Raw genomic sequence first — 20,720 nt, forward strand, 5'->3', positions numbered from 1 at the left:
GAAAGAGATTGGTGAAAGACTTTAAAATCCAGCTTTAGGCAGAGGAAGTATAAACCTAGCAGTTTGATGAGATTGCAATATCCACGTTAGCAGGTCCATATGCCAAGCCTACCCACATCACTTCCTCCTACAACCAATCTAAATTAAGGGCAGAAGTGGGACAGGTGAAGCCAGAAGATACTATCACAATTTCTTTTTCAAAGTTTTGGGTCAGTCTTATTTTGGGGTACCATTTTTTTTTAAAGACCTATCTACATTTTCTATTCAATAAACTTGAAAGTTGTCTTACTCTTGTTTTGGGCTTGTACCATATATCTCTAGATCTTTGCCTTTCTCAGTCTCTCAACCCAAGTCCGGAGGACCCCAAAGGCTCCTCTTTGAAGACAAGCTGCTTTTATGATCTCACTTTTGAATCTAGATTCCACATTCTACACCCTCATAGTTCTCCTCTGAGTATTTTCCAACTGGTCTGAGGATACTATAATAGTATTCATGTACATATAATCTATATGTAGTATGATAATGTCTATTTTCTGGCACAAGTTAAGAATTTCCTTATGATAGATTCTTTAAAGGAAAAACACCAAAAGACATTTAATCGAAAATGAAATAATATTTTCCATTCATTCCAGTAAAGCTTGATTTTTGGAAGCACAAGCAGGAGTTATTGGGAAAGGAAATTAATTAATTTTGGTTCTGTAAAATGTTCATAGTTATAAAAGTTTGAGTTTCTACTTTCAGAGGATTTAAGCATCAGCAGATGAGCTTAGCAGGTTGCGAAGCTATAGGGGCAGGGGGAGATATAGAGGGACAAGTAAAAATTGGTTAGCTTGGGGGATCAGCTAGGGTTTCCATCATCCTCAGCCTGGTGGCTCTGAAATGCCATTGGATGTTAAGGACAGAGCACAAATGTTGTAAGGAAGGCGTTAAGAAAGCAGAAAGCAGATGGAAAAGGCAAGTTAGGAGGCCTTGGTCAGCAGCTGCAGGAGGGAGAGGCCAGCATAAAGGGCACAGAGGCAGGGGAGGGTGTCTGGGTCCCACGTATACTGGGGGCCAGATCTCTGCACTTCCAGGCCACTCAGCCCCACTAGGGTCTCTGTAAGGGTCAGATCCTCTTCTCCAAGGGAGGAGAGCAAGTCAGGTTGCAGGGGGAAAACACTCTCTTTATCCTGAAGGAAATTCTGTTCCATTGTGCTCTCCACCTGGAAGGAACCAAAATAGCATGAAAAGAAAGAACTAGAAACCTCTCCTCTTTTCTCCTAACTCATAAAAACCACAAAGATGGCTCCCTTTCTCTTAGTATAGCTCCTTTCATTACATTACAATTCCCTCTAGGCCTTTTAACAACCCTGTACCGTGGGCAGCATGTTTATTTTTAGCCCCATTTTTTAGGGGAGTGAATTGAGGCAGACTCAGGGACATTGAAAGATTTGCTCACATCACTTGGCTAGGAATAAACAAAGCCAGATTTTTCTGTTTCTTCTCTTAAGATAAAGCTGAAAAACCCAGATAATTGCCCAGAAATTTACTCTTCTGCCTCTAGTTGTGCAATAGCAAAAAGGAAGAAACATGGAGAGAAGTAAGAAGTGGGCACGAGCTTCTGGGATGGTTATGTCATTAAGCTAAATTTGTCTATTTCCACTCGTTCTAGCTGACTCCCTCCCAAACTCTCCCAGTATCTGTCGTTTTTTTCTCACAAGCTTTAGCTGCACAGGGAGGATCTTTTTCTCCATGGATTTTACCAGTAGCTTCTGTTGGACTTCACTTAGCTCTGGAGAAAAAAAGCAGAGAAAGAGATGTGTGTCGTTGGTGCAAAGGGGACTATAGACTCCAAATGGGTATACTTCCAAACTCACAGCATTAATTAATTCATACATTCATCCATAGCTGAATGCCTGGTCTGTGCCAGGCACCTTTGCTGGGTGTGTTAGGTAAAAATCACACTCCCTTCACTCAAGGAACTTGCAGGCTAGTGGAGAAGACAAAGGAACGTGCAAATACAATACAGGATGTTAAGGGAGACATAGCTGAGGGGTCTACTTTGGTCTTGGCATTTGAGGGCAGGCTTCTTAAGGGAGCAAACATCTCAGCTTACACCTGAAGGACCAGAGAGTTCTTCTAAGTGGAGCAATGTTTCATGCAGCAGGAAGAAGAGAATTCAGGGGCAAGATAAGATGTTACCCTCTAAAATTAAAGCTGACAACTATTGATATAAAAATGTTGGGCTTAGCTATATGTAGAAGTTTAAATGTGTGGCAGATAAAACTAGAGTTATATTCTAACCCTCACTAACAAGACTAGGCCGTCTTCTCAGACTATCCAAGTGAATACATATGAATGAAACCAATCTTTAAAAATGTAGATATAAACTACTTAACTGTGGTATAATTGGCTTGGCATTCATTCATTTACTCATTCATTCATTCATTCATTCATCCATTTGGAAATTCATTCACTCATTCATTCCTATCACTGAAAAAGTATGTAATCAAAGACCTTACTCCCCATTTACCTGTTAGGGCTCCAAGGAAATACAGAATTGCACCCAGAGCCTCCTTTGATAGTAGGACATCTTTTGGGAGTGCCTCCAGTGTCACTTCATGTCCTTTGCCTAGAGCCCCTTCAAGCTGTGGGGAAAGGTGAGTGACTACTTAAGATAACAGGTGTAAAAGGCCCAGCATGGTATCTGGCACATTATAATCCCTTGACATGTGTTAACTTTCTCCTATTTCCTCATTTTTTTCCCAAGGTATCAAGTCCTGAAAATACTGGACTCCTGAGTTCTGGCCCCCTTCCATGAGAGGGTCCTGCTGGCCTGCTGCCTCCCTCTGTCCATCAGGAGGGAGCATGTGCCTTCAGGGAGTCTGCACTGTTTTCCTTTCTCTAGAGGGACAAAGGAGCAGCGATGGCCTGGCAGCCTGGGGGCACTTGGCTACCCCTGGGGACGGCATCTGCTGTCTATTCCCTTGGCCACAGATTACCTTCTGCCAGTGTCAGATCCTCTACCAGCTGCAATGCCCACACACCTCTCCACCAGAAATGTTCCTTCTCTCGTGCCTCCCCCACTTCCCCTGGGATCTCACCGTGAGCTCCAGGTCTTGTAGCTCCTTTCTATTCCCTAGAAGTTTGCTGAGGGAGGTGAGCAGGGAGCTTCGCCCCACGTGGCTCAGCTTCTCCACTTCTTGGGTCTCTCTTTGAATCTCTTCCTTCAGTGTCCTGAAGTCCTCATGCACCTCCCCTATGCAGACAGTAAATGTGGCAAACAAACCGCCCTCCACCTGGCACCCTCCCCATTCAGTCAACATTCTTCCTGCAGGCTCCTTCACACAACCCTTCTCACATCCTCATGCTTTGCTCTCAGCTTGAGCCTGGCCTCTCTTTTTTCTGGACCAAGGAACACATTTATGAAATTATCCATCAACTCTGACTTGAGGGGTCTATGTGTGGGTATGGGTGGGGGTTGGGGTGGGAAGTGGGCTATGACTCACATTAGCATCTAAGCCAGTAGTTCATTCTCCCTGAGTCCCCAGGCCCCATCCCAGATCAGCAGACAATTGACTTCCCATTTTCTAAGACTCCAGCTAAAAGTTGAGAAGCAAGGTCTATTTCCCCTTCTCATGAGTTAGCTGACAAAGTTGGTGACTGGGTGAAGGCCAGGATGGAACTGCTCCAGAGAGCCGTGGGCCTATGTCCAGGGATGTGGGTGGATTAGGGATGGCTTGAACCTTGGCCTGACTCTCTAGGTGCCTGGTATCCTAGGAATGGGTCCAGCAAGCTTTGGAGAGAGTGGCTTCCTGGAAGTGGTGCCAATCCCCAGGACCTGGGACTTGTCTTCCCCTCCCTCTACCCTAATGCTTCTCCCACTGCCTTCGGGCTGAAGTCCTCCTAAAGTAGAGGATAGATATTGGGAGAAACTCACAAAATTCCTTACCAACATCAGATGCCTGGATAACTGAGGAAAAAAAAAAAAAAAAACAAAACAAAGGCGATAAGAATGTAATCCTCCCAAACAGTAGCAGACCCCGGGGATGAGACATTAATGGGGCTTAGGAAATATGTCCTGTCTCCTGGGATGTCCTGACCAGCTTAAGGATACTCTTGCCCCATTCGTGGGAGTCAGGAGGAATCGGTCAGGAGAGAAGCTAATGCAATGGGACAAAGGGCACCTGGATTGAGTTGTCACTGTGACTCAGCGGCTCCTGCCCCAGGGGCTGGGCAGTGGAATCACAAATGTGTGTGTAACAGGTTACAAGCTACTACGGCCCTTGAGGAGAGGTCTGTGGCATCCGACCACCTGCGCATCTTGTCCAGAGACTTTCCTTCTCCACTGCTTTTACCTCGACTATTGAAATTTCTGCCACGTTTCAAGGACAAGTGTTTGCTGAGACCTGCTCTGCCATGCTCCCTGTCAGTCCCATGGAGAAGAGAAGAAAACGACTGGAATTTTAAAATTCTGAGTCAAAACAGTTACAGTGAAATGACAGGAAACACTTACGGATGAACTTCTCCTCTTCTGGCTTTTCTGAAGACAGAAACAATGCACATATGTCAGCATAAAACCTATTTGTGCCTTTTTATCTAGAGCAGTTGTCAAGGCAGCTTTATCAGTGATCATTATAAAAACACATGGAGACCATGTTAGCTCATCTGCCTCCGTAATTCGGGAACACACGCTGTCTCCAAGTTTTATTTCTGCTTCCAATTGTGCCTTTTGGTCTCCGTCTTTCTGTTTCTCTGTCTCTCTTGGGTGGTATTTATACACCTCTATCTGTCTTTCCTAAAGTCGAGGATAGATATTTTTAGGGACTTGGGAAACAAAACCAGGGCTTGAGGGACTATGGTATGTGCTACTTGAGGGTGCAGGGTTTTAGCAGATAATGTCAGGGGCAGGGCAGAAGATGTAGGGAGCCAGGGAGCAATCTCACTTACCTCCAGGAGGGAAGGTTTGCATGTTATCATTGTAGATATGTGGAATTTCTGTAAGAGGGAGAGAGGGGAGAGCAGAACCCTTAATGGCTGCTGCAACTTCCTTTCTCTGATCTCAAATCTGTAGGCTCCGTTAAGGACCCTGCCCCCAAATGCCTCATCTAATCCCCAGCTCCTCCTCTGTTGTTGGAAGTAATCCTTTCTTCCTCTGTGAATTCTTTCCTATCACACTATTTTCTCTCTTGCTTTCAAGTACTGGTGTCTGTGTTTGTTTCCTCCATTGGCCACAGACATCTTGAAGCAGAGGCTGTGTTTGTTCTCTCTGTGCCCCCTTCCCTCAGTTAACACGGTGCCTAGGACACAGGAGATGCTCAGAACCAGGTCCCTTCACTCGCTCTCCAGAGCAGCCCCTCCTGTTCTGTCTCCAGCAGTTGAACCACAAGAGACCACATTCTTTCACTCATTCCCTGACATTGCTACAAGAGGGGACCAGGATGCCTTAGTATTAGTGCAGGTAATTCTTATATAAAAGGGAGAATATGCTGGTGTCTGCTCACCCCACTCATCTTTTCCTCTGACCATCAGCTGTCTCACTCGAAAGGCCAGGATGCAGCCCTTGGGGATGGTTACAGCCTCCTTGTGGTTTATGGATCCCTAGGAATAGACAGTGAAGAATTGTGTATCTACAGAGATCCTAAGTATGAGACAGTGGGGTGGGGGTGCAAGTGGAGGGCCAGGCCTGAGAATCTTTGGGGAGATAAGAAGTTGGGAACCCTCCATTGGTGTCCTTGATTGCCTGTCCATTCAGGCTGGACTCCATGGAGTACGATTGTCCACTTATTTTCACTCATCGTCCCTCTAACAATCTGTATCTCTCTTCCTAGTTCTGACACATGAAGGAACTGGGCAGACCTGCTCCATCATCTGCATGTGCATCCCTGTCCCACCTTAGAGTTTCCTTCTTACTCTTTGCCATCTGTTCCATGCTCACCTCCTTCAAGAAGCCTTCCATGACTAACCCCTACTTCTAGCTCCAACCCATTCCTTGAATATTTATGCAAATTTGATATAGGTATTAGAGCATTACTTATTTACAATGAGCTTTCTTTCCAAGCCTGTGTTCTCTAGGCTTTAACCTCTGTGTCTCCTCCATGAGACAGAACTTTCTGAGAACAAGCCTGTCTGTCCTATAGATTGGGAGCATCATGAGAGAAGACCCACGACTCTGAGTTTCCCCTGTCCTGATAGTTCCCTATCACATGTGGCACAGAAATCTGCCACATTGAGCATCATTGACCAGAGAGAAGATTTGCATCTGGCTAACTGGGGCCTGGATCTTGAAGAGCAGGGAGAAGGAGTGGGTCTTACACAGTATCCTGGGTGGGCATTGATGGGGCAAAGTTAATGCAGCCTCTGAGGAGAGGCTGAATGTAAGTGTGTGTGTGCATGTGCGTGTGTGTGTGTGTGTGTGTGTTTGAATCAAACCTGTAGCCCCAATGGGGCGAAGAATGGAAGGGAGAAGTAACCCTCTGCCTTGCCGGCTCTCTCCAGAGTGACCTCCTGCACAGTCTCCACCACCTCCATCACCACATACAGGTTCTCTCCTCTATCGTGCATCTCCTTCAGGAACGGGTGCTCTGCTGCCAGCTTCCTGTGGCAGGAGAAACCATAATGGAATTGTCCAGAGCTTCTCCCCACCTAGACCACGGCCTTCTCTTTCCTTTGGTCATTCCCAGGTGCTAGATTATGGTGGTGTCAGGGAAAGAGCGAGGACTCTAGAGAAAGACTGAGGTTGAAACCCAGATCTCCACTTACTGGCAGGGCAGCTCCTCTGAGTCTTAGTGACCTCATTAATAGAATGAGGATAATGACACCTACCTCCAGGGTGTTGAGGTAGGTGTCATTATCCTCGTTCCCTCGGCCCCAAGGTGGCTTCTCCTCCCTTTCTTCCCTTTTTTCAGCCTTGTTCATCTCTTCTGGGGTCCTCTTTCCTGCTATTGATACCAATTCCCCTCTCTACTTGCATATATATATATACATATATATGTATATGTATATATGTATATATATATGTATATATATGTGTGTGTGTATATATATATATATATATATATATATATATATATATATATATATATATATATATATATCTCCTTTGATCTTGCTATTCCCTCAAATCACCATTCTGTTTCTTTCATTTCATTGGCAAACATCTCAAAAGATATCCCCATACCCATTGTCTTTACTTCCTCACTGCCTCTTTCTAAATTCTTTATAATTCGGCTTCTATTTCTGCCCCTGTGCTGAAATCATAATGAACTCCAATCCACCAAACTCAAAGACCTTCCTTAACCCTGTGCAACATTGGACTCTACTGTCCAAACCCTCCAGACGATGCTGCCTTTTGGCTCCTGATCACAGTGTGCTGCCCTGGTCCTGTTCCTGTCTTTCTGGCTTCTAAGTCTTATTCATTCTGCCTGCATCTCATTTTCTAGTTTCTTTGGTTCCTTAAAATATTATGTTCTCTAAAATTCTGTTCTCTCAGTTCTCTGCTCTCTGACCTCTCTCCAACAGCTTTCTCCCTATTCCTATAGTTTTCATTTTTATGTTGCTCACTATCACTTATGTATCTTCCCCTTGACTTCTGTCCTGAGCTTCCAACCCTCATTTCCAAATATCTTAAAAAATTTTTTTGATTGAGATCTAATTGACACATAACATTGTACTAGTTTGTACGTACAACATAATGATTTGATATAGGTGTATATTGGGAAATGATCACCACAGTGAGTTAGCATCCATCACCACATATAGTTACAAGTATTTTTTTTGCTTGTGAAGAGAACTTTTAAGATTTACTCTCTTAGCAACCTTCAAGTATAGAGTATAGTGTTGTTAACTGTAGTCACTCCAACTACCTGTTGAACACCTAGCCTGTTGTCTCAGTGCAGGCTCCATATTCTCCAGGGCCCTCTCACCCCAGTGTGTCTCCCAGGGCCACATTTATTCATTCATTTGTTCATTAATTCTTTCTGCACACTTTGCTAAACTCCAAGTCTGCCCCAGGCACTGTGACTGATGCTAAGGAGATGACTAAGACCCGTTTCCTGCTCTCTAGGGGGTTGTAGTTGAGTAGGAGAGAGAGTCAGGTGAACAGATCATAACAACATGAGTTTGCAGATGTTTCAGAAAGGCATGTACGAAGTGTCAAAACGTCCAAAAGGAACTCACAATCTTTCTCTCCAAATATGCTTCTAAACTCTGTCTTCCTGTTTCTACTAATGTCATCATTTGGGTCAAATCTCAGAATTATCTTTGTTTTTTATTCTTATATTTAATTAATTATTAAATCAATAAATATAACCATTAAATTAATAAATATAGTCAATAAATTAACAAATGTAATTAATAAATTAATAAACATGATTATTAAATTAATTATTAATTAATTTATTTAAATAAAAATTCATCTATTTAAGGTCCACAACATGTTTCGATATAGATATACATAGAGAAATGATTACTACAGTCAAGCTAATTAACATATCCATCTCGCAGTAACTATTATTTTTGCGTGTAGTGAGAACACCCGAAATCTACTCTCCTAGCAAATTTTCTTTTTCTTTTTTTATTTATTATTTTATTTTATTATTATTATTATATTTAGGCAAGGCAACCCTTGGTTGACCTCACAGACTGCAAGGATCTTGTTAGCTTACAATCCTTTATTTTTCATTTTTTATGCCTACAGCACCTGGTCTTCCTAGGTAGTCTCCCATCCAAGTACTAACCAGGCCCGACCCTGCTTAGCTTCCGAGATCAGACAGGATAGGGCTTGTTCAGGGTGGCATGGCTGTAGACTCCTAGCAAATTTTCAACATAAAATATAGAATTATTAACTACAGTCATCATACTGTACATTAGATCTCTATCAAAGTCATCTTTGACAAAACTCGCTCCCTCACCCTGCAGTCAGCTGCCAAGGCCAGTCCATTCTGCTGCTCCAGAGGCCGTGCATCTGTTCCTCCCTCTTTGTTCTGACCACCCTTCCCAACTCAGCTCCTCATTTTACATCTCTGATGGACAGTGGATAGTGTCTTGCCCAGTCTGTCTGCTTCAAAGCCCTGTCCCTCATCCTCTATCTGACACATTTCCTCCATCCAGCCAGATTAATCGTGATACATATCAGAGCATCATCAAGGTCTTCCTGGCACCTACAGAATAGTTGCATCTCCTTGACTGGCCCCCTGGGTCCCCTGTGATCTGGGCCCATCCTATCTCACACTTGTTCCATGCATACCTCTTCTACTTCTGCAAAACCGGCTATCCATGGTCCCTATAGGTTTTGAGATTTCTCACCCATATGCCTTAGTAATTCCCTTCTTCCAGCCCTGGATGTCCAATTTCTACTCATCTTGCAAGGCCTAGATCATGGGCTGCCTCTTCCGTGAAGTCAGTCCTCATTTCTCCTGACCCGCCACAAAACTCAGACAAAGCCCTCCTATAGCACTTACCACTTCTTGCCTTGGATACTAGTTACTTTTGCACATTTTTCTCACATTCCTAGATCGCAAGGTTTTTGGACCAGATGTTCTAGTGAACCCCAGCACTTAGTAGGGTGGCTTTGCACTCAGTGAGACTATATGAATGTTAACTGGAAGACTTCCCAAGCATCCCAGTCCTTATTCTTGCCTCCCTAGCCCTCACCTCCTTCTTTCAACTACTACTTAACTACTTAAAAGACAGTTTCCCTGTCAAGCCAAACATCTGAGGTGCCCAGCATTGGCATGGTATCTGTCACACCCCTTGTGCTGTTGGGGCAGCATTCCCACGGGCTGCCTGGTGTGTGACTGGACTGGAGGCTTCATTTATGGGAGCAGAATGCTGTGCTCGAGCCACAGTGGGGGGGTGGTTAAGACCCCTTCCCTTTTTAGTGTATTTCATAGTCATAGAGTAGGAAGGAACCCTCAAGATTTTCATCCAACCCCATTATTTTTCAGAAAAAAAAAAAAAAAACACCAGAAAACTGAGGTCCTGAAAGGAGAAGCGACTTTTCCAAGGTCACAGCGAGTTAATGTGAACGTACTCATTTTCGTGTGTGTGTGTGAGAGTGGGGACGTGGCACTAAGTAGTTGAAGGACAGGGTGGAGTAGTTAGAAAATGGCCTGGAGGCACCTATAGAGCAGAGGGGTCATCTCCAGGAGCTCCCTGTGGTGACCTTTAAGTCAAGGCCCAAAGCACTCCCTCCATGCACCACCCCAGCCCATCCCGGTAACCTCCCAACCCTGCCCAGTCTCACCTCTCCTGGTGCAAGGTCTCCAGGGCCTTGGGAGCCACACTGAGTGTCTGGACTTCCAGAGTGCTGCTCCGAGACAGCCCTGCAGTCCCTGTAATTTTGACTGTCTTTGGCATATCCACCTGTCCCTCCACTCGGGCATCTAGCATATTCTTAAAGGCAAACTTCCCAGAGTCTGTCGGATCTGCAGGAGGGAGAAGACGAAAAGGCCTGGGCTGAGCGGCATCTATCCTTCTTCCTCTGTCTCCTGAGAACTTTGGGCTAGATGACATCTAATCAGAGTTTCAGTGTCCTTGTCGTAGGCCCCCGTCCCTCAGCACCCAACCTTACTCCTGAGGCTTACCTGAAGGTGAGCTGCCGGGTTCAAGCACATCCAGGAGGGTGTAGTCAGTATGCACATACCGGGCTCCCCAGAAAAGCGTGCTCTTTCTCTTCCTCCGTACCAGGCAGAAGGGGTAGAAGTGCTTGAAGTCTATGAGGCTATCAAGGGGTGTCAGGTCCCCTCGAGGGTTTAGCTGTCTGGTAAGAGCCCGGGTGACATTTTCAAACATGGTCATTGTTTCTGGTGGTGGGGTAGGTGGGGGGAGACAGGAAAGTGGTAAGTTGGGAGACCAGGGCATGGTAAGGCTCCTGTAGAGAAAGATCACCCAGCTCTGGGTGGGTAGGTGAGTAGGGAGCCCTTAAGGGTGCCTGGATTCTCAGAATGTCGGAGTTGAAAGGAATCAAAGGAGTCTTCATTTTAAGATGAGGAAACAAGGCCTCCAGAACTGAGACAACTTGTCCGAAGCCACGTGGCTGGCTAGAGAAGCCACACCTGCCATTTCTTGTCAAGGGCTCTTTCTTGACTCCACAGTCATTTTCTTCACAGACTTGGAGCCTGGCTGGAGCGTTTCATTAGCGATGGAAGTAAAGCTCCTCTCATACAGCTATGTCTACCACATCTTCCCAGAAAACCACGACAGCCAGGAACCAGGGACGCAGAGGGGAGGGAGGTGCCGAGGGCCTGGGAAGGTAGTTGCCCTTTTTTTGAGTGGGAGTCACTTCCCTGAACCCTTGTTTCCCTTGTGCCCTCTTCTTCCTGGCTCCTGGGTGTGGGTGGACCCACTGCCCTCCAGGTCCTGCTCAGTAGATCCAGAGATTTCACCGCTCTTTGCCTTTGCTCCCCTTCTGCTTACAATATCCCTCTTCCAATCTAAAGAATCCCTATTCATCCTTTTAGACTCAATTCGGGTCACTCATCTGTGATCTCTTCCTTTACTCTTTCAGGCAGCCTAGTGACTCCACCCCATGTCCCCAAAACACTTTGTACATGCCCTTCTGAAACACCTGCAAATCCATATTGTTATGATCTGTTTACCTGACTCTCTCCCCTACGGCAACTATAACCTCCCAGAGGACAGGAAATGGGTCTTAGTCATCTCCTTAGCATCAGCACCAGACATAGTGCCTGGTGCAGATTTGGAGCTTGGCAAATGTATGCAGAATGAATGAATGAATGAATGAATGAATGAATTAGTGAATATGACCCTGGGAGACATAGGCTGGGGTGAGAGGGCCCTGGAGAATGTGGGGCCTGTAAGAGCCCGAGGTTCACAGTCTTGAGTCTCTGTCTTTGAAGTTCAAGTCCAGGTGCTCTGGCTGGGTGGCCAGCTGGCACAGCCGGGTTACCCTTGTGGGTGAAAGAGGACACACCAGCTGGCCTGGAACTGCCTCATTTCCCTTGTAGGCATCAGAGAATTAGGGAGGCAGCAGGCACATGCACAGATGTATGTGGCCATTCTACCAGCCTCATTCCTAGGAGGGCCAGGATGGACAGGACAACCTCCTGAAGCCAGCTGGTTCACCTGGGAGGGGCTTGGGAGGCTGAAGTCTCTTCCTCACCAGAGAGATGCTCACAGGGCCACTTCTCCCTTCTTTCCACAAGGCCCATCAGATATCTACCCCATTGGGCTCTAGGGGATTCGTAGACCCTTCTTGACCCACCCATATCCTTGTTCATCCCTAGAACACTCCTGACTTATCCACTGTCATCAAGTTCTTACCAGGGAGTGGTGCTGGATCCTGTCCTGCTGCTGAGTCTGAAGTGAGGGCCCAGGGCTCACTTGGTCTATAGGTTGAGAGAGTGACTATCTCTCACCAGGATGGCCTGCTGCTTTATGCCTCTGTGGAGGCAAGGATGTAGGTAAGCTTCCAGGGACCCCGCCTGCATCAGTGGCCCCACCCCTCTCCTGCTCCACTTCCGGGAGAACAGCATCAACCTGTTCCATGTGGGCCTTGCCTCGGGCCCTGGGCTCTGGACTTCTGAGGGCTGAGGGGGTGGAGAGCTGCCAGGCAGGTGCCAGCGTGGGTGGGGGAGCCAAGGGTGAGAGACAGGTGGCAACTGAAGGTTGGTTTGATGGGCTGAGAGGAGAAGAAGGAAGGCACCTTTGGGAGAGGGGCTGCGGAGAGAGGCAGTGGAAGTTGGTGTGTGTGCGTGTGTGTGTGTGTGAGAGAGAGAGAGAGAGAGATTGAGGGAGAGAGAGTCGAGGGAAGGCATCTCTGTTCTGTCATCATCATGGTCATTGGGAAGCATCTAGGATTCATGATGAGGCCTTGGGGGTGTGATAAGGGGATAAGAAATCCCATGTGTCAGCGGATTCCAGCAGAAAGCAGAGCAGTTGAAAAGTTGCCTCCATCTTTCTGTTTGTCAGCTTGTATATTACTATCTCACTCCATTTGTTTTAGCTACATATACGTATCTATGGCAGCACTAGAAGCATACGTTTGTAGGCAGAAATGGTTTTCTGTTGTTTCGTGTTCAGTGTCTGTGCTCTTCATGGAATATTGTACATACACATACACACAAATACTCAGGCAGAGGCATATGGAATTAGTGGAAAACCCAAAATTCATGTCTGCCATGGGAATTCGGACATCTCACCATAGGTCACTCAGGTCCTACTCTTAAGTCCCTGCCTGAAAGGAATTTTAAAACGGACTTTACATACATGATCAGATCTCTAGATGACAATTCAAGACATTTACGGGCCAGCTCCTACAGTGTTGGGATATGTACGTGTGCATGTATAACTTGAATACGACTGAGCCCTCACCCTCTCACCTCAAGGCTCTCCTTAGTATCAGCACCGAAAACAAAATGCAACCTCGAAAGCCATGAGGAGTAAGTTAGGTCTTTACTGGGGGTTTTCTTGAGGAGGCTGGTGGTGAACAGGGAGATTAGATCACATCATACTCAATAAAACTCCCTAAAAACTTAAATACTCCACCTCTGTCCCCAAAAGTCTCATTCAGTATGACAGATCCTCTCAAATCTCTCTTCTCTATGTCTTAAAACAACACAAGATCTTGCCCCTGCTGGGTCTCGTCTCTGGTCCCTGCCCCCCATCTTTTTGCTCACCTTTCTCCCCATCTATTCCAGGTGCTTCTTACACAGCTAGCACTCTCTACTTCTTTGACAGCCCTAACCATTACCTTAACCAAACATCCCTCCTCCTTAGGAGAGGTAGAGGTGGGAGCTTGAACATATGGGAGGTTTGCCATTTGTCATTTGGTCCCTCTCACATGTGCATATTTATGCAGAAATGTGTTGTGTAATATCCTTTTCATCTCTATGTTTTCCTGGCTCTTCTGGGATTTCTGCCTCTTCCTGTCTGTATCTCTTAATCAGTATACTGATGTGACATCATCTCAATTCAGCATATAGTCCTGGGCTGTATAGTCTCCTATTCCTTAGCTCCAAAGTACGTGGTCCCACTCAGGACCCTCTCACCTGCCCACCATTGCCTTGGTCAGACTTTTGGGAGTGTTTTCCTGGTGTCCTCTCTCCTCCCACTGGCTGCAGGCCAAGATTTCCAGTACAGCTTGTCTTCCAAAAATCTGGAGAACAGTGGTTTCAAGAAGCCACACGTATCTGTTCTCTCTGAGGACCCCAAAAGTCCATCTAGCCAGCTTTCTCTCCTCTGACCCAGAGGTCTTGCTCTTTTAATTTCTCTTGCCCTCCTTCATTCACTCTGATCTCTTCCAGGCTTGTCCTCATTCTCCTTGTCCGGTTCCCACCTGAACCATCCCCCAAACCACCTAATGGTGTTCCAAACAGGAGGCTTTGAGGGTTCAAGACAGAGAGAAGAAATAAGAGCTTGTAGTGTCAGCCAGATTAAAGGTCTTATGCTTTTAGATTTAAAATATCCGTGTCAGGCTTCCCCCTATGCTGCGCCTCCCACCCATCCAGGATGCCCTTCCTTTTCGTCACGTATCTCACCTCCATAGTCTTAGAGAAAGGCTACAGAATCCCTTTAGATTCCAGAGGTTCCTTTTTAGAGTCCTGAGTGTGTTCAGGGGAATCTGGCACATAATCTAAATTGCACTGTAAGAGATTTAGGTTTGACTAATATGTGAGAACTCTTTCGGTCCATTAAAAGTGACTTAGGGCAACAGGAGGCTGGGTGGTGCATGGTGCTGATGCAGGCGGCAGGCTTTGCTCTCTAGCTCCCTCTGGTGGTCAATCGAGGGAGGTAATGGGCCATAATTACCCCTGAGGTGCGCCGCATGCTTGTGATTTGTGTGTGGTGCTAGGAGACAGGGATCAGGGAAGGGAATTGACTGAGGGGAGAGTAAGTCCCAGCCACCTGTTCTCTGGGAACTTGAATGTCTCTCTGACCCGAGGAATGCTCTGCAGATACTGAGGACAAAGACATTGAGAAAGGATGTTATTTCCTTACCCATTTTCCTTTTTATTATTGTTGATTTTCTCTTCAGGAAGGGACCAAAGGGAAAAGAGAGATGAGTAGACTACTGGAGTTCAATAGGGTGGAAGGCAGTGATCCTGGCAAGAACCGGAAGAAGCTGGAACTCTGGGAGTAATGAGGTCAGGAAGAAGTTTCAGGAACATGCTTGTAGGATACACAGCCCACTTGTAGGTTGTGGGGTAGCTGGAGCATTTGGGGGAAGTGACCCCTTGCACAGACATACTTCTAGACCTTCTGTGAGTAAAAGGAGGTGGGACAGCTAGGGAGAAAGACAGGCTGGAATGAGGGCATGACAGTCTGGTGGTGAGGCAGGAAGAACACACCCCAAGGGCATTGAGTTTTATGTCTCTTATGGGAGGTTGGACGTTTTGGGTTTCAGATTGCAGATTGTGAGCTATATTTCCATAAATAAACTCTATTTCTTTTCTGAACAGAGTAAAATCCTCAGACTCTTTTCTTATCCCCTAAAAACTTTGAGGTTTCTTCCTAAATTCAAACTCCTGGCTGAACAGACACTGTTCAATGTCTTATGACACTTATTCAACTTGAACTTGTGCTGAAGAACTGAAGTGATGAACATACGTTAGCCCATTGAGCTAACGATGCAGCTGGAGCAGGTGTTACAGCTCCTGTCCACTTCATGGCTTTGCTCCTCAGTTGTGATTGCTAGGCCCTCCTGATAGGACAAAGCCCCCAGATGGAGTGTCCCAGATGGAGCTTTTGAAGCTCTGCCTCCAAGGGCACTTAGAGCTGAAGTGCCTCTCCATTTCACTAGCTTCCCCAGGCCCCTGCCAAGCCCCACTCTGTTTTCCCAGTCCTGGCTGGGGATGGCCAGGCATTTTTGGCCAGCACCCAAAAGAAAGAGAGAGTGGCATAGAGGGAACAGAGTGGTCACAAGGCACTGGGCTCCCATGTATAGAGGAGTCCATCCCCTTGTATGTCAAGGCTGTAGAGTTCCACCAGGGCCTGGATCACCTTTGGCTTTTCACCCCAGAAACCTCTGATCAGCTTGAAGTGAAGACATAAGAGCACTGCCTCCTGGAAGAAATTCTGGTCCAGGATGATCTCCATCTGTACAGGAGAGAATAAACATCACAGGATGCTTTGCATTTAGGGAGCCACCAACTTCAGAGGTGGTCTGCAGTAAAAATTTAAATTTCAGCCCCTGCCCTCACCCTTGACCCCTCTGCTCATTAGTGCTAAAGTCAGAAATGGGCACAGATTAAGAATCTGGAGATCTGAGTTCTGTAGAGAGCTCTGCTAGGAGCTTGCAGCATGGGCCTGGAGAAGTGTTTTCTGCTCTCTGTACCGACTGCTCATCGGTTGAGTGAGGAGTTAGACTTGGGTGAGCTCCCGCATCCCCTCTAGTGGTCAAACTCAATTTTACCTTAGTTGTCTTTCCTTGCAGCCATCCTGCGACTCTCAGATGCCTCACCAGACGTCTGTTGGGGAAGGAACCCTTTTTCCATGGATATGGCCAGCAACTGCTGTTGCTCCGCGCTCAGCTCCGCAAGGGTAAAGGAAGGGAGATCGCGGAGGAGACAAGGGCATACTCTCTTTCTCTGGCGGGCAGGAGATTGTAAGGCATCTCTGGGAGCTGGGGCTAATGTGTGCGTGTGTATGTGTTCGCGAGGCAGCAGATTCACTCTTTACCCTCCAGGAGAGGATGAGAGAAGATTCCTGGAAAGATATATTCTCTTTTCTCTTGAGAAAAATAGATGGAGAGTAAGTGGGCTTGCACCTCTTGCCTTTTCCTTGGAGAAGGGGACAACAGAGTTTGGACTCTGGTTAACTTTGCCTGTAGCTTGGTACAGGAGCTGGCTTCACAGGCATGCAACCTGCCAAGTTGCACATGGCCCCATACTTGGTTTAATGCTCTGCTGTTGCCGTCATGAATAATAATTCTTAATAATTTTTTAACAAGGAGTCTTGTATTTTCATTTTGTACTGGAACCCGTAGATTATGTTGCAGGTCCTGCTTAGTACCATTGGGCCTAACCCAGCAGGCCCGTCAGGCCCAATGGGAACTGACCCCATCCCCACTCCCAACCCTCACCACGGAGAGCCCCCAGCAGGTAGAGGATGCACTCAGCTAGATGAGTTTGCTAGAAGTCTCTTCCAGTCATTCGAGGACTGTGTCCCTGGCTCTCTCCTTGGACTCCCTGAACCACTGGTTTTTTAAGATCTAGGGCCTGATCCACTTGGCAGATTGATGAGGAGTGATTAGCTAGATACTCCTGCAGTTAGACAGACAAGGAGCTTTCTAAAGGAGGGGGAGCAGGTCTCCCTCAGTGCAGGGGTCCACTCTCTTTCGGCCTAAAAAAACCTCCCTCTAGTGGACCCGAGGGCTGAGAAGTAGGCGAGTCACGCCCCATCCAGCCACGCCCGGCTCCAGGACGACCCATCCTTAAGCCCCGCCTTAATCCCCGCCCCCGGCTTCTTAGGCAGGCCATCACCACCCCCGCCGCGCCGCGGGCTCTTGCAGTCTGCCGCTCGCCACTTCAGCCCCGCCCCCGTTTCCCCAATTCCACCCTAGGCAACCCAGCTCCGCCCCCAGGCGTCTTAAGTCCCGCCTCTTGCATCCTCAGTCTATGGGTCAACGCTCGAGCCATCTCCGGAATTCCCTAATCACCCTACCCCTGGTCTCCTGCAACCCCGTCCACTCTGCCCAGGCCGTGCCCCCGGGCGCCCCACCCCCGTCTGGGGTCAGGCCCTTGAGCACCAGCAGATCCTTCTGTTCAACCTACAGCGTCCCAAACCTTGTGTGCTCCCAGGAGGCCAGCTCAGGCCCTGACTGAGCTTTGAGTACAGGACTACTCCACCTTCACATGACTTTACCCAGCGAGTCCCCTACTCCCAGGCACTGCGGCTCGCTTCTGGGGCTTGAGGTCCTGTGCCCTCTCTCAAGTACTCCTTCTCGGGGAAAGATAATCAGGGCGGGATTTGGTGTGGGGTGCCCTGGGAGCTCAACTCTTTACAGTATTTTCCCATAGGGAAAAGGACCTCCCCAACTGCAGAGGGGAAAAGGACCTCCCCAACTGTCACCAGAGGGGATGGAGGGACAGAAGAATGAGAGGACTGAGAGCCCCAAGGGAAGAGGCATCCTCATGCACCCTCATAGTGAGTTTAGCCTGTACCTGTCTGGAACAGGATGTTGGAGGCTGGGGACAGGGAGGACGCACTTAAAGCCCTCAGGAAACCTGTGGCTGGGATCCCAGTCGTCACCACGTCCTGCCAAAGTCTGAAGGACTCTTCTGCGTCCCACCCACTGTCGCCCTCGGTTTGGAGAAGGGGCTCTGGGCTTGGGTTCCTCCCTTGACCAGTTTCTTTCCTTTGTCTTGTGTCCCTCTTGCCTTCTAAGACTTTTTCTGTCCACCCTTTCCAGCCCCCATTACATTTATGGGGCAAGGAGGGGGAGAAGAGTCCTTTAGCTTCTCTTGCCTTTAGATGGGATCGTTTTTAGCTTCTGCTCCTTGAATGGGAGGATGTCTGTGGGGACCAGAAATGGGACACTGGCCGTCACTGATGCCCAACTCCTTGCCTTCCTGGCTGGCTCTGGTACCTCATATACACACATAGCATAACTTCTGGGAGTGGGAGGAGTGATGGGCAGTGCGGGCATTAGGGAGCCACACGGAAGGGGTTGGAAGGAGCCCAGGAAGGTGCTGGGGTCACCAGTTGGTTGTGGGGTCACCAGCTGGTTATGGGTCAGACCCTAAAAAGGAGTGGAAGACCCCCCCACCTCCCAGATCTCAGCTTGGCTCCAAAGACCCCGAGGCGTGGGGATGGACCCTGGGCTATTTGCCTCTCCTCTCCCTCATTTTCCACCCAGCATCCCCCGCTGTTCTCCCAGGTGACTACTGCTTAACGCAAGTGGATAGTGGTGTTGGGACTGAGAGAGCCCTGGGGAAAGACAGGCAGTCAGGGTGGGTGCGCGGTGTGTGTGTGTGTGTGTGTGGCTTGTGGGGGAGGAGATGGGAGAAATAAAGAGGGGAACTTGGCAGAGGGTGGGGAAACTTTAGCAGGGGGCGGAGCTGCAAGGGGAAGGCACCAGCTGGGAGTCTGGAAACCCGGATTTTGCTCACAGATTTATCACCAAGTAGCTGGCGAGCCACTGGACTTTTCCCAGATAGTTTCCTAAACACTAGGAAATGGAGATTGCAATAGCAATTTAGCCTACCTCACAGGACACGTGTGAGACAATAGATGGAAAAGTTTTTAGACAAAAATAATGGTATTTAAAAAGGTGAAAATACCATTATTAGGAGAAATAGATGAGAGGCAGGTATGGATGAGAGATACCCTAATTACAGGCAAAAACGCAGCAGAGATTCAAGGACTGTGAGAGGGAAGGAGTGGGGGCGAGTGTGTGTATGGATGCGGTTGGTGCAGAGAAATAATCTGGGAGAGTCCCAGCTTTGAACCGCCCCAGCAGTGAGGATGAGAATGGAAAGCCACATCCAGCCTTGCCCACCCCTCTTCAGGGTGGCTTCCTTCGGCGTCTACACAGCCTCAGTCACCAGGTTCTCCCCACACTCCTGAAGCTTCTTCAGTTTCCTTTGGTGGGTGGGATAGGGCCCTCTTCCTGTCCATGTCCTGCTCCCTCAGTTGCATCCATGGATCCACCCTTGTCTCTCCCTATGCCTCCCTCATCCCATCTTCTTGGAAAGGGAGTGTGTGTGTGTATGTCCCAGAGGGACGGGAGCCCCGTAGTTTCTAGTCCTGGTTCTTCTTTGACTCCCTGTGTGACCTTGGATAACTCACCATCCATTTCCTTGCCCTTTTGTAAAATAAAGATCTTTACCAGCTCTGACAGCTGGTACAGCTTTGGGTGGGGGTATGTCCTTTGGGGCCAGCCCCTCTCACCCGGCCTGGAATCCTCAACCTGACTCCCTACCCCACTCTGCAACTCACCTCTGCTTAGGTTTTCCAGATCATTCACAATGCTAAGGTTTTGGATGTCCAAGGAATTTTGACATTTGCCACCCCCTGTGACAGAGATATTTACCGGGAGCCCTGCAAGAACAGTCCTGATGATCTTGGAGTCTTTTCTTGGTTCTACAGGATAGACAGGCCCTTGTGCTTGTTTTCATCCATCCCTTACAGGAAACTCCTTGATTGACTCTGCATGATAAATTGCCCTGACCCCAAAAGTGAATGAGAATTGAGGGCTGGCCTCAGACATTAGTTTTATTAAGAGGACTTGAGATTTTTATTTAACATTCTAGAAGAGGAAGGTAGTTATCTTCATAAGCGCAGAATTGAGTATTGTGACTCGGAGAAGACAAACTGGATTCCAGGGACCTAAGGCAGTCGTGTGGGTTGGTGATGGTGTTAGGACATTAAGCAGGACAGGGAGATAAGATCCGAGAACCATAATGTGCTGACTCCAAGTCCTGGAGACTCCAGAGCCATCTTCACATAACCAAAGGGCTATCATGACCAAGAGAGATTGGGCTTGCTCTGCACATCCCCAGGGGCAGATCTTGGACCCATGCGAGGAAGGAACAAGGAGGCAGGCCAGATAGAATGAGCATTTCCAACAGTTGTTCTTATTATTTACTTCTGCCCTGATAGAAGGGAAACTTTCTCAAATGCATCACCTGCTTCCTGTCCCTGGGAGTGGATAATCTGAGATTTGACCTTTTTTGCAAGTAACTCAAAGTCAATGTGATTAATATTATGCATTTTGCCAACGCCTAAAGTCCCCTTTGAGGCAGAGAGAATCATTTGTCTACACAGGGCCATTTAGA

The 20,720-nt window shown here is 47.6% G+C and overlaps 1 protein-coding gene and 1 pseudogene across 1 annotated transcript; both read right to left on the reverse strand.

The window, feature by feature from the left end:
* Positions 1-593: 593 nt before the first annotated feature.
* On the reverse strand, positions 594-12,380 carry GSDMA (gasdermin A). The gene is made up of 12 exons (XM_039873593.1): positions 12,265-12,380; positions 10,566-10,784; positions 10,226-10,406; positions 6,412-6,577; positions 5,484-5,580; positions 4,930-4,977; positions 4,496-4,522; positions 3,932-3,952; positions 3,084-3,238; positions 2,513-2,627; positions 1,698-1,771; positions 594-1,202 (listed from the first exon to the last, which is right to left on the reverse strand). The coding sequence occupies exons 2-12, from the start codon at positions 10,777-10,779 to the stop codon at positions 960-962; spliced, it is 1,341 nt and encodes a 446-aa protein (XP_039729527.1). The 5' UTR covers positions 10,780-10,784; positions 12,265-12,380; the 3' UTR covers positions 594-959.
* LOC120611339 (uncharacterized) lies at positions 8,669-8,787 on the reverse strand (annotated as a pseudogene).
* Positions 12,381-20,720: the final 8,340 nt, after the last annotated feature.

The sequence above is a fragment of the Pteropus medius genome, unplaced genomic scaffold, assembly GCF_902729225.1.
Source record: "Pteropus medius unplaced genomic scaffold, Ma_sr-lr_union100, whole genome shotgun sequence".
In the NCBI taxonomy this organism is placed as follows: domain Eukaryota; kingdom Metazoa; phylum Chordata; class Mammalia; order Chiroptera; family Pteropodidae; genus Pteropus; species Pteropus medius.

Coding starts and splice junctions, on each gene's coding strand:
- GSDMA (XM_039873593.1), bottom strand. CDS start 10,779: ATGACCATGTTTGAAAATGTCACCCGGGCTCTTACCAGACAGCTAAAC. Junction 4,978..5,483: donor CAGAGGAAAAGATGAGTGGG/GTGAGCAGACAC, acceptor TCCCTCTTACAG/AAATTCCACATATCTACAAT. Junction 2,628..3,083: donor TACAAGACCTGGAGCTCACG/GTGAGATCCCAG, acceptor CTTTCCCCACAG/CTTGAAGGGGCTCTAGGCAA.